Source organism: Hyposmocoma kahamanoa, unplaced genomic scaffold (genome assembly GCF_003589595.1).
Source record: "Hyposmocoma kahamanoa isolate Upper Pololo Valley unplaced genomic scaffold, ASM358959v1 64, whole genome shotgun sequence".
NCBI classification, from domain to species: Eukaryota; Metazoa; Arthropoda; class Insecta; order Lepidoptera; family Cosmopterigidae; genus Hyposmocoma; species Hyposmocoma kahamanoa.
In genome coordinates, this window is record NW_020653852.1 from 5,623,976 (window position 1) to 5,636,160 (window position 12,185).

The window sequence follows — 12,185 nt, forward strand, 5'->3', positions numbered from 1 at the left end:
CGGAAACTTTGGTCCATGACACCTTTTAGACAAAACGCCTTCTCCAAGAAGGTCAACAGATGTTCAGTTAAATTAAATGTACCTATACTATAATAAGTATTGCCCCCTTTGTGGAAAAATGAAGGAACGCATGATGTGCTTCTGTTGTTGTATATAAATTTCATTGTTAAATCATTTTCACACTTTTTGCAGTCAAGTCTATTTCATCTTAAGTGCGACATGTAAATTGCACCCTATATGATTCTAAAAGGGTAAGTGGTACAAACACTGAATTGATAATCTAACAAGTTTCCACGAGTTATCCGGTTATTACCGCTTCTCGAAGGTACAGTTACGGCTGTGTTAGGTACATAATTTACGTCTCATTAAATATATCTTAAACTCACCACATGATCAGCCCACATAGTAAGCAGTCCTTCCAAAAAAGTTGCCGACGATAACATGCTAGCCTTGTTAAGCTGCTCCTGTCTAAGGTCAGGGTCTTGATGCATGGGCTGCATGAGCGCACACACAGCGTCTAACGCTGCATGCGAACATGCCGCCGAGCCGCGCCGCAGGGCGCTTACCACGGCTGTGCCGATCCATTCGCGGAAACTGTATTGAAAATTATGAAATTCCCTAATGAATCGTCATTAACCCACTATCCCGTATAAACATACCCGTAATACATACGCAACCCGTCAATCCCTGGCTTAAGAATAAGATTTATGACGATACAGAAGGTATGTTAGTAGTTGTCTCACAATTATATTTGTAGGTTCATATTTTGTATTTATTGGTGTTTTTACAAATATTGCTTTAGTATGCTAAAAATCACACAATGGTAAAGATATTTTAGCGTCGTTTACTTTTTATTTAACATTATTTGACCTTAAGAGCGGTTACCCATGGCAACTTTTAGCAGCGATGCAAACGCGATGCAAACACGATGCAGTAGCTAATTGTCTACCTTTACACACGCGCGACTTTAAGTATCGATACAAACGCGTGATGACATCGCTACATGTGATTCATAAGCGATTGCATTGATGTAATCGCGCGTTCGTATCGATGCAATCACGCGTTTGTATCGATGCAGTCCAGCGTTTGCATCGATGCAATCGCTTATATAGGTATTGCGATTTATACCTAATTAATAATTAAGAGCTTCATTCTCTATAAAACGCTCTGTAGTAAAAATTTGGCATATTTGTTTTATTGTCAAATAAAAATAGCAGCTGTCTTATTTTTTTTTTGTTATGTTCCTTTTTTCATAGGCCAGTACAAAAGATAAAGGCGCTTAATTTTAGTATTCAATATTTTCCCCTAAGACTTAACTTTTTACCTCAAATAACTCTGATTACAATTCGAAACTCGAAATTTTTTTGACAACTGTACAGTTATTGGTTCGTCGTTTGACAAACAGCTGAGTCATTCCGTTTACAGAAAGCTCAATGTCAGTGAATGCCAAGAAAGTTTCGCTCGCTACGCTTCGTTAAATGTTACCATGTCATTAGCAAACGCGTGATCTAAAGAACTTACCCGGGTAGAGCAGTGAAGGCAGCAAAACCAACTTTACTAGCACACAATCTCCGCAACGCGTGGAACTGAGCTTCAAGCTCCCGCGGCGGCAGGGTGTTGCCGGCCGGAGCACTACTCATTATCGCTGTCACCGCGCCTGTTATCAACTTCTCTTTGTTCTCCGCGAATAAGCGCTGGAATATAGAGATATGTTATAAGGATATTCCCTTGTGAATATTTTTATTAAATATCATGTTTTTACTATCATGATATCGTCTGCTTAAAGGTAAAACCACATAAGTGGTATTCCACAAATCCACAAAAAATCTCCAATATATGTACCTGTTGTAAGAAAATCACCCGATAAAGCCACTTATTGAGTTTATTGCTTTTTTGTTATTGAGTTTCACCTGCAGAAAGATAGTGATTTTCTTACCATAGCTATATAGTCTTTTTGTAGAAATGTCACTTATGTGGTTTTACCTTTAAACAGACGAAATCCATCTATATAGATTTTAAAACTATATATAGATATTCATCTATTTTTTGTGAAAATACTCCACTAATTTGTTACTATTATTGATAATAGAACAAACACTAAGAAAAATTCCTTCGATCTGACTGGATTTAAATCAGCGTCTGTGGCCTCAACGCCTATAGAGCCACGTTGAGGCGACAGACGCTGGTTCGAATTCAGTCGGATAACAGGCATTTTTCCTTGTGTTTGTTCGATTACTTAATAAGACGTTAAAATAAATGCTGTTTTTTATTTACTTTTAAAGTGACAGTGCGGATTTGTGATAGAAGAGACGTTGAGCTGGAGAAGTTTAATCCAAGAAAATATTAGAGAAATGAAAATAGAATTAAAATGTAACAGTATTGGAATATGTAGATTAACGAATTGGACAGACCCATGTCTTTTCTACATAAGTTTGTAGTCCCTATCATAAACTGGAAGAGCACTATAACCTGTACAAGCAAGCCCGCACAGGAACCTACTCAGGCAGGTTCTGGTCCCAGATCAGCCTGCTTGCACGGAATTCATCCGGTTCTCAAAAGGTTAGTGCCATGGGTGAGCTGCCTCGCGTGCACGTACAATATCCTCCCTATTTTCCAGATAGGTACCGGAGATGTAAGCACACTCCCTTCTCGTTGCGCATTGCGCAAATAACGGTTACCACTGCTAAGCCGTTGACTAAGTCTACTACCAAATCTCCTATTTGGTGGCGGAGCTGTAAGGCACGCTCACTTCCCGACGCCGAAACGGCGTCTCTCCAGTTCCCAGTCTCCTCGCCTCAGGCCCTCATCTAGACTGCTACTAAGACTCACTGCGCGTGAGACGAACGCCCCGGCCACACACCACCGGGCAGACGAACGTGTTCATCCCTACAGCTAACCACAAACCCCGGTGAAACCATACCCAAGTCCCGGTCCGCCAGAGACGCCCGTGAAGGCGTAGCGGAGGGATCGACCCGGACGCCCGCCGTACCCTGGTCTTACCGGGGAGCCCGTAGTCTCCCCGAAACTCCCTATCTCTCGGCTCAGTAGATAGAGACACATTGAAATGGTCAGATTAAATATAAAGTAATCATTTCCAACTATGATACCTGATTATATCGGCCTCATTTACATATGCTCATATAAATATAATCGCCGCGGTATGAAGCATTTACACCAAGATGACAGGCGAACGCCACTTGCCCGCCGAAGGCGGCAAGCTACCCGGTGCAAATACTGATTCGTCTGATGACCGTAGTTCGCAGCTGAAGTCGACCGAAGCGACTAGATGTAAACGCTAAAGGCGACACGGTCGCCTTCGGAATGCAACAGTCAACTGAACAGGTTTCAATGAGTCCGCGGCCGCGCTTCAGCGCGATAAGGACTTTGTAAGCGAAGGCGTCAGACGACTCTGTGCGAACAGTGAGTCGACTGCGGCAGGGCGATAGGGTCTGCCGAATGCAGCAGTCCCCGGCGTAAAGCGTGCGCCATTCGATTGGAAACTTCAGTTACGCATTTTTACAGTTTTTTTTTTAGATTGAACATATTATTAAAGTAATATAGCATCTGAAAGTGATATAATTTAGGTAATTAAAATACTAACTACGAACAAAGTATATGTGAAACACATACGAGGTTTTCACTCTAAGGGTCATCGTATTCCAGAATTCTACTCAATGCTCAAGTGAGGATTTGAGTACGATTTAAAGCACTGAAAATCATACTCAAGTCCTTGCTATTAGGGTCGTATTTCCAGTGCTTGAAATCATACTCAAGTCTGCTCACATCCTGACTTGAGCATTGAGTAGAGTTCTGGAATACGACCCTAAGACGACTGGCGTGTGACCTATCTTAAGTGAAAATAAATAATATTTCTTGTGTATTCTGCATATATTTTGTGTTTAAATTTTCTCGCTTGACGTCTCTTCTTTATGCACAAATGTTGTGTAAAGCTGAAGGATTGGAGCCTATTTGACAATACATTTGAACGTTGCTACATTAAACATATGTATAATATGAGGCATACTCGATGCTGCTGCGCCACACACGTTTAGTATGGTCACAACACTGGAACGTGCTTTCGAGTGGGAACCAACCCTAAGACTGTATAACAAACGTTAGGCTTGATATCAAGACACCAGAATAGGCAATAAAGCTCATTTTTACACAATGCAATTTGCTTGGTTTTGCACAATGTAATTTCTATTACTAGCAAGTAACGATAAAATATAGGTGTACCAAAATCTGACGACAAGTTGGCAAATTGACAATAGTTAATAGCAACTTTGGCAGAATTAATAATATAGTAAATATCATTGTTTAATTAAAAGTATAACGAATTAATTGTATTTACTCTGCAGGGTACAGAAGGGAGCACATTGTGTTGCACTGGAGGCGATATTCGAATAAAAGTCAATAGCTTGATGAACTATTAATCTAAAGTGTACTGCAACAAACTACATAAACATTTAAATAGAAAATGCGGAAATTCATAAATTTACAATAAAAACTTTTAAGTGTAAAAATTGCTATACGAAATTTTTCTTTTATTTTTTTTGCCATTAAAATTCTCTTGTCATAAGACTGTTACACCTATTCCGATGTTGCCCGATTATTCCCCACCTGCAAAGTCCCCCCGAAGCTCTAATCCATACATACAAAATTACAAAATGAAATGGTTACCTCACATACCATGAACTTGACTATGACAATGAATAAAAATGAGTATCTACATAGTGACGAATTTTCCATGGTGTACCATTTACCGTCCAAAAAATAACCGTTAAATTCAACAAAGTTTACTAATCTTACGAGAAAGTCATTTATTTACATTTATAATTAATTACAATAATTGCGTATTTTTTATTGATAGCATAAATTAATGTTGTACCATTCTTGTTTGGAATGGAAAGAAAATCCATAAATGTTTCCTGTTTTTCCCACTGTCATCAAGTATTTTACTAATTAACTATTATATAATTAAATCTCTTTCTCGTATAACTAAGGAAAGGGTAGCGTAAAGAAGACAGAAACTTGTAGAAAATAATAAAATGATTGGGGACTTACAAGATCCCATGTAAGAAACAGCCACAACAGGGGGGAGGAGGCCTACAAGGCACACAATATTACATTAATATGCCCCGAAATTATAGCAACAAAAAAAATTTGAGGCAATATGTACGAAGTAAACGATTGAGTGTTAACGGTGTCTTTAGTCCAATCACATTAAGAATGTAAAAGGTAATTGTCGTATCACTGTGAATAGAGCCATGTGATTGGGAAACTTGAATATCTTTCATCATTTGACGCGATTCTATAGTCTGTCTTTTTTTAAGACGGAGTAAAATGACATTTTCAGGTTTGCCAGTGTTCGTAAAATTTTAAATAGTATTGAAGTTGTTGTCGACATTTTTATCGATAAATTTTGAAAGTGGATAAAATTTAGCAAAAAAAAAAATATCTCAATTGTGAAAGTTACGACGTTCTAATATACAATACAATAACTAATTACGTTATTGTATCTTTATTCTTATTTTGACACTTGGTCTATTAGTATTAGTATCGTGTATGTATGTACGAATTTTCCAATATTGACAATTGTAATGAACCTGTGCTCAACAGTAGGACGAATAATGGGCCGATGATGATTCAAATGAAACAAATTCGACTATTATTTTATAAGCGTAACCAACATTCAATCGAATAGTCGATATAATTTATCGACTGCAATCACTAGTTGCTTGCAAATGAGCAACACTTTTGCAAATTGAATAATTTTACTCCATCATAAAAAAAGACAGACTATAGAGCGCTGGGACAGGTATCTTAAAGCATTTCACGTGAAATTAGAGCAAACTGAACATTGCTAATTCTTATCGCGAATGAAATGCATTAAAAATGTCAAGACTGGGTTCTAAACTCCTTGTTAGGCAATTTCATAAAGCACCTTCCCATTCCATGATCAGATGAACACTATGAGAATAGAATGTTATAATCTCATTCCCATAAAATAGTAACAGTAATATTTATTTTACTGAATATCATGATGGTTTTGTTACCATGATATTAAATTGAAGTGAAATTACTCAACAGTTTGTTATAATATTGACACAAAAATTTTACAACACAAAGAAAAATTCGTTCGGTGTGACTGAAACAGACGCTGGTACGAATCCAGTCAGTTCAGTGGTTAGTAGCTGTAGAGCTCCTTGTGAAAGATTTCGTTCAGAGAAGCACTGCCACCTTACCTATTTCTGCCGCAAAGCAGTAATGTGAGCATTACTACGTTCCCATTTCGAAGGGTAGGGATGCTGGGAAAATTACACGCACATGGGACTTGTCGCAGGTTATCGGGAGCAATGGCAGTGTCCTTCATCATCTATGTGATTTAAAGTTCTGAGTGGCACTGCAACTGTTATGGACAGGCGTGTCGTTCACCACGTCACTTAGTACCATAAAAAAAAGTCACGTCGAAGGAATTTTTCTCTGCGTTGTTCGATTTTTGTACCAATAATAATATCAACGATCGATAGCAAAACGGATAAACGCCATTTTTTCAATGTTCAGGGCAGCGATTTAAAATTTGCCGATTTGGATATTAAATTATTCATAATTGCCCGTCTAACAAAATTTTAATCTACTACTTTTGAATAAATATAAGTTAAAAGACAAATCTACTGGTTCCGAAACACACATAAAACTGATTTTTGACACAAGTGTCGCTTAACCCCTTTTGCCTTTCAAGCGTCGATATACTAACTGTAATTTAAGTTTCAATCGGTTAATGGTAAGCTGGTTTAAAACTAATACAAATTTGTTTGTTTGTTTGTTTGCCATGACATTATATATATTAACAGTCTCTAGCAGTCATGTAAAATATTTCATGGCAAAGTGTACAGCCCCCAAGCGGTTACAATACGTACTAAAATTTGCCATATTAATCGTCCTTCACCTAAATAACTGTCATACCTCAAATTTTTCTCACAGCTTAGTAAAACTTATGATATTACTCAACTTATTTTTAATTTTTGGAAATAAAACTATTTTAAATAATTAATATTCAGACGTTCATGTTAATAAAAATGGAAGTAAATTATTCTGCTACCCAATACGAGTTTAACAAACTATTATTTTCGGAGCTAAGTTTGAAAAAACAAATACACAATTGAGATGCAAAAAAAAATGTTTTATTTCCATCGCGGTACACGATAAAAATCGACTTAAATAACTAAAAAAAATTATGTAACAAAAATGGCATCACAGGCCACACTATTATGCCATTATGTTACGGAATCTCTCGTCGACTCATGTTATTGTCGTTTCACTAAAAGTACTACGACAGTGATTTTCAGAGCACAGTCTTGACTATTTTTAACACCGTGTGTTTAATGTTATGAATTAACGATGTAATGTAAAAATACATTCTTTAATGGAACTGGCAGCGGTCACATTGTAGCATGAACACAAAACTAAAAAGCCATAATAATAAATAGCTAAGCTTTTGATCTTTAAGTAATGAACATTGTATACAGTAATTAAATAAATAAATACGAAAATATTATCCATGGAAAATTAGTCATCGATTTAAATACACGTTTACGTATACGTATGTCATTTATTTGTTCCACATTTGACGAAATCTTTAAGAAATCAAAAATGTTACTCTTTTTATTTCAAAAATATGAAAATGATATACATATCGACTCCTCCTACGTAATCTGTCGTAAGACACATAAAACTAGGTCTATTATACTAAGCATTGAAATCAAAAAGTATGGAACATAATAAGTATGTATCAAATTTAATCTCAAGAATCAGGTATTATGCTCATTTTAGTCTTTTCAACACATTAAAAACGTTCCACTGTAAAGTTGTCAATTTGGACTTATGATTGGATGTGTAGGAGGGATCGATATTTTCTTCAGTTTTACATATCGACTGCTCCTACGTAAAGTATCGTATGTCGAAATTGCCAAGTTTATAGGGGAGCGTTCTAAAGTTCTCGGTTTTATTCGGCAAAACTCGTTACTCACACAGTGATCAAATAATAGATAGATCATCTAACCGATTTCTAGGATTTTATAATGTGAATAACGAGAGTTGGCGAATAAAAATGAGAAATGCTAAAGTCACGTATTATACTTATTTCAGTGAATTCAGAACTTTAAAACGCTCTCCTGTAAACTTAGCAATTTCGACATACGATACTTTACGTTGGAAGGGTCGATATAGCCAAAAACTAAGGCGCCCACCCTATAAGTAATCGGCCCTATATGAACTCGATCTAGCCCATGTTAGCATTACTGCGTTCCGGTTTGCAAGGTTAAGGTTGCTGGTGAAATTACAGGCACATGGGACTTGTCACCTTATGTCTCAGAGTGACGGGTGCAGTAGCAGTGCTCCACAGATGTTTGCTATTTAAAACTCTGAGTGGCACTGCAAATGTTATGGACAGGCGTGTAGCTTACCATCAGGCGCACGACTCGTTGGTCCCGTTATAAAAAAATGCATACATACAAAATCATTTAATTGCGTTGGCTTGCGCAACGCAAGTCAAGTACGGTTCTTCTTCACATGCAAGCCTTATTGGCATTGTTGTAAATTTTAAGTGGTGACAACGCCACGCCGCGTTCTGCATATACAACTCATAGTTCACCATGTCAGCTTTATCTTAAGTAGCGAACCGCAGCATTCGCTACAAATCTTTTTAAAATGATTATCACTAATATCAGGTTTCTCACCACGGTAGCTTCATAAAATTTAAAAAGATTTTAAGACTTTCTCGCGCGCCTACCCGCTCGTCTTGCGTCGCCCACGTGACACAAATCTCGCAATCGATATCTTTTATAACTAAATAAGTCCCATTTTTGTTTGTTGTAAATAATAGACATTACATTGCATATGCTTATCACTGCATATATGTATGAAATGAATTATTTAAGTATTTTATAAATATAAGAGAACACACCATACTACATTATAGAAATATATACGTTATTTATTTTAGTTTAAACGCGACACACACGTCCGGTACTCACTCGGTTTTAGGGTCCACTGAAAATCAGCGTCACAGCCTTGTCCCGGCGGTGACATTAGCTGAGTGGATCCTATTATATACGCCACAGCCGCACACATAACATCTACTTAGTACAGCAATAGTGTTGACCAGCTTTGTGGTCGCATAATTATTTATTGCCAAGATTTTATTTTTAATTAATTTTATTTAGTTTTCTTTTTTGTTATTCATTTTCTGTTTGTGTTAATTTAGTTTGTTTTAGTTTTAATTTAGTTCTGTTTTATTTGAATTTTTTTTTTTCACTTTTAATTGTTTACTGTTTATTATTGTGTTGTGGTGTTATGTAATAAATGTATTCTATTCTATTCTATTCTACTTTTCACGGGTTGACACCAGTCAGTCAACCCGTGACCATGGAGCGTGCAACCGTTCCGAAATATCGGGAAAATAAAAAGAAGTCATACCGTGGTAAGAAACCTGATATTAGTGATAATCATTTAAAAAGATTTGTAGCGAATGCTGCGGTTCGCTACTTAAGATAAAGCTGACATGGTGAACTATGAGCTGTATATGCAGTACGCGGCGTGGTAAATTTAGAATTTAAATTTAAAAGTAAACTAATAAAAAAGACTTTATAAAATTTAAAAAGATTTTAAGACTTTCGTGGTTATTCACTAAATGATTATCACTAATATCAGGTTTCTTACCACGATGTGACTTCTTTTTATTTTCCCGATATTTCGGAACGGTTGCACGTTCCATGGTCACGGGTTGACTACTGGTGTCAACCCGTTAAAACCCGTGAAAAGTCTTAAAATCTTTTTAAATTTTATAAAGTCTTTTTTATTAATTTACTTTTAAATTTAAATTCTAAATTTAAATATTCACTTCTTTTGGCGCCTTTTCTTTGATTTAACATTTCTTTGTTTGCTTTGGTGCTCGTGCACATCTTATACTTTGTTTCTGTTTTTAAATTAACTGTGAGTACATTTTCTATGGTCTTGCTCATTCCTTGTTAGCACTCGCACCCTATTATGACAGCACGCTACAGCGTATATTATAAAAATTGAATATGGCGTACACATAATACACTCATGGGCTCATATTTACAGGAATGCTAAAAAAAGTTGGAATTATAATAACACTGTTCATATTAACTGGTCACATACACCAGAACGTTTAATTTGAAAAAAAAACAATTACTTCAATTGATTTTTGATTTCCATTAAATGTTCTGGCGTATGTGGCCAGTGGCTCATATGAACCTTATTATCATAATTTAACCTATTTTTAGGCATACCTCTAACTATGTCCATGAGTATATTTATGTTTAGATGAGAGTTGGGGAAAAAAAATGGCGCGAAGGATTTTAAATTGACCCGCCAATTTCCCTTCTAAAGTAGGAGTGTATGGCCTTTGGAAATATATTTTGACAGCCTCGTCCATATCGACATAAAATATATATGTTAACATACACACAAAATAATGTAACACTATGCAACAACAATAATTAAAAATATTTCAAGAGAAAATGCTATTTTAAATCTGGCCCCCAATAAAATTTCTGGCCCCTAATGAAAAAAATTGCCCACCAGGGGTTTAGATGATGATCTGTCTCTATATCGACAAATGTGGAAACATCCTAAAGTATCGTAATGTAGAGTACATGATAATAAATGTAGGTGGTGGTTTGTATAGATAGTTACATGTAATGTTATAACAGAAAGACAAATATTAATATGCTCTTACATCTTGACTGACTGAGTAGATAAGTCCGCTGTAGCCGACGTTCGCGTTGAACCGTTCTATCACTTCCGCTCGCGACATGCCTACAGGGTTTTGGAAGAGTCTGCAACATAACGTGAAGACCAGATTTTAGCGTCCATTTTATAACTTTTTTATGTAAATTTTGCTAATATAAGGCTTTTTGTATATAAGGTCCTTATTCATTTAAATTTCATTAAAATCAGCTCACTCATAGTTTCTTATGTCAAGTGACTCGCTTATCCATATCTGTTGCAATGCCACTCAAAGCCTTAAATCGCAAAGATCTGAGGTGCACTGCCACTGCGCCCGTCACACTGAGACATAAAGTTGACAACCCACATGTGCCTGGACCTTCAAAACCGGAACGCAGTAATGCTCACGTTACAGCTTAGCGGCAGAAAATGTGTGGTGGCGGAACTTCCCTGGACAAACTCTTTCATAAAGAGCTTTACAGCTGTTAATTATAATGAATTTATTAATTAGAGATAAAAAAAACACAAAATTTCATACTAAATTAAATATTAAATATAAAAATCTTTCATTAAAACTTTTAAGATTACTGAATGTCGCGTATTTTTTACCACACGATATTCAATTACTTTTGTGAAATTACTTCAATAATTATTAACACAACGATGAAACACAAAAATTCCTTTAGAACCAACGTCTTCCAGCAAACCGTGCCAGACGCTATGCCAACTAAGCCACGGAACGAACTAGCGGGCTTTACGAATTTTTCTATGTGCTTGTGGCAGATCTTTGTCCCTTGGTTTTTAAATATTTAATTTCGTCTTTTTATTCTTTTTGCTAGTTGAGAAGCGCAAATATTCTTCAGAGCTTATTGTACAAATTCCTATTGGCTACTCAAAGTAATAATGAAATACTGGAATATACAACGAAAAGCAATATTTTTCCTTAGATGCAATTTCTGCCCAGCAACCACAGGATAAAAAATTTGAAGATACAAAGGAAATGCAACCAATAATATCGTCAAATAATAGAATTTTAAATAAATACACTACATAATACTAAAATGTAATTTGATATCATATTATTGCAAACATGCTTAAACGAATTCTAGCTACATAATTAGGAACTTAGATTAAAAATTAAAATACGATCATACACAACACAATATTCAAATACTCACAGAATAATAATAAAAAAATTGTTCATTTCATTACGTCTTGTTCTTTTTCTTTTTATTTCAATTTTTATTTTTATTTTAGAGTGAGTGACAATGGTAACACCACAAGTAATCGAGATGAAGGTAGTCGTCGACAACGAAAGAGGACAGACAGCTTAGTTGCAGTAGAGCTCCTTGTGTAAGAGTTCGTCCAGTTCTGCCGCCAAGCAGTAATGTCAGCATTACTGTGTTCTGGTTTTTAAGGGTAAGGGTGCTGGT

The 12,185-nt window shown here is 36.0% G+C and overlaps 1 protein-coding gene across 1 annotated transcript in view; it reads right to left on the bottom strand.

The window, feature by feature from the left end:
* Nucleotides 1-12,185, bottom strand: part of LOC113230619 (dnaJ homolog subfamily C member 13) — a 63,314-nt gene that overhangs the window by 41,443 nt on the left and 9,686 nt on the right. The window contains exons 7-10 of the mRNA XM_026464614.1: nucleotides 10,763-10,862; nucleotides 5,065-5,106; nucleotides 1,522-1,694; nucleotides 387-594 (exon numbers count right to left, since the gene is read on the bottom strand). Of these exons, the coding sequence (XP_026320399.1) occupies nucleotides 387-594; nucleotides 1,522-1,694; nucleotides 5,065-5,106; nucleotides 10,763-10,862 (523 nt within the window). The remainder of the gene's footprint in view (nucleotides 1-386; nucleotides 595-1,521; nucleotides 1,695-5,064; nucleotides 5,107-10,762; nucleotides 10,863-12,185) is intronic.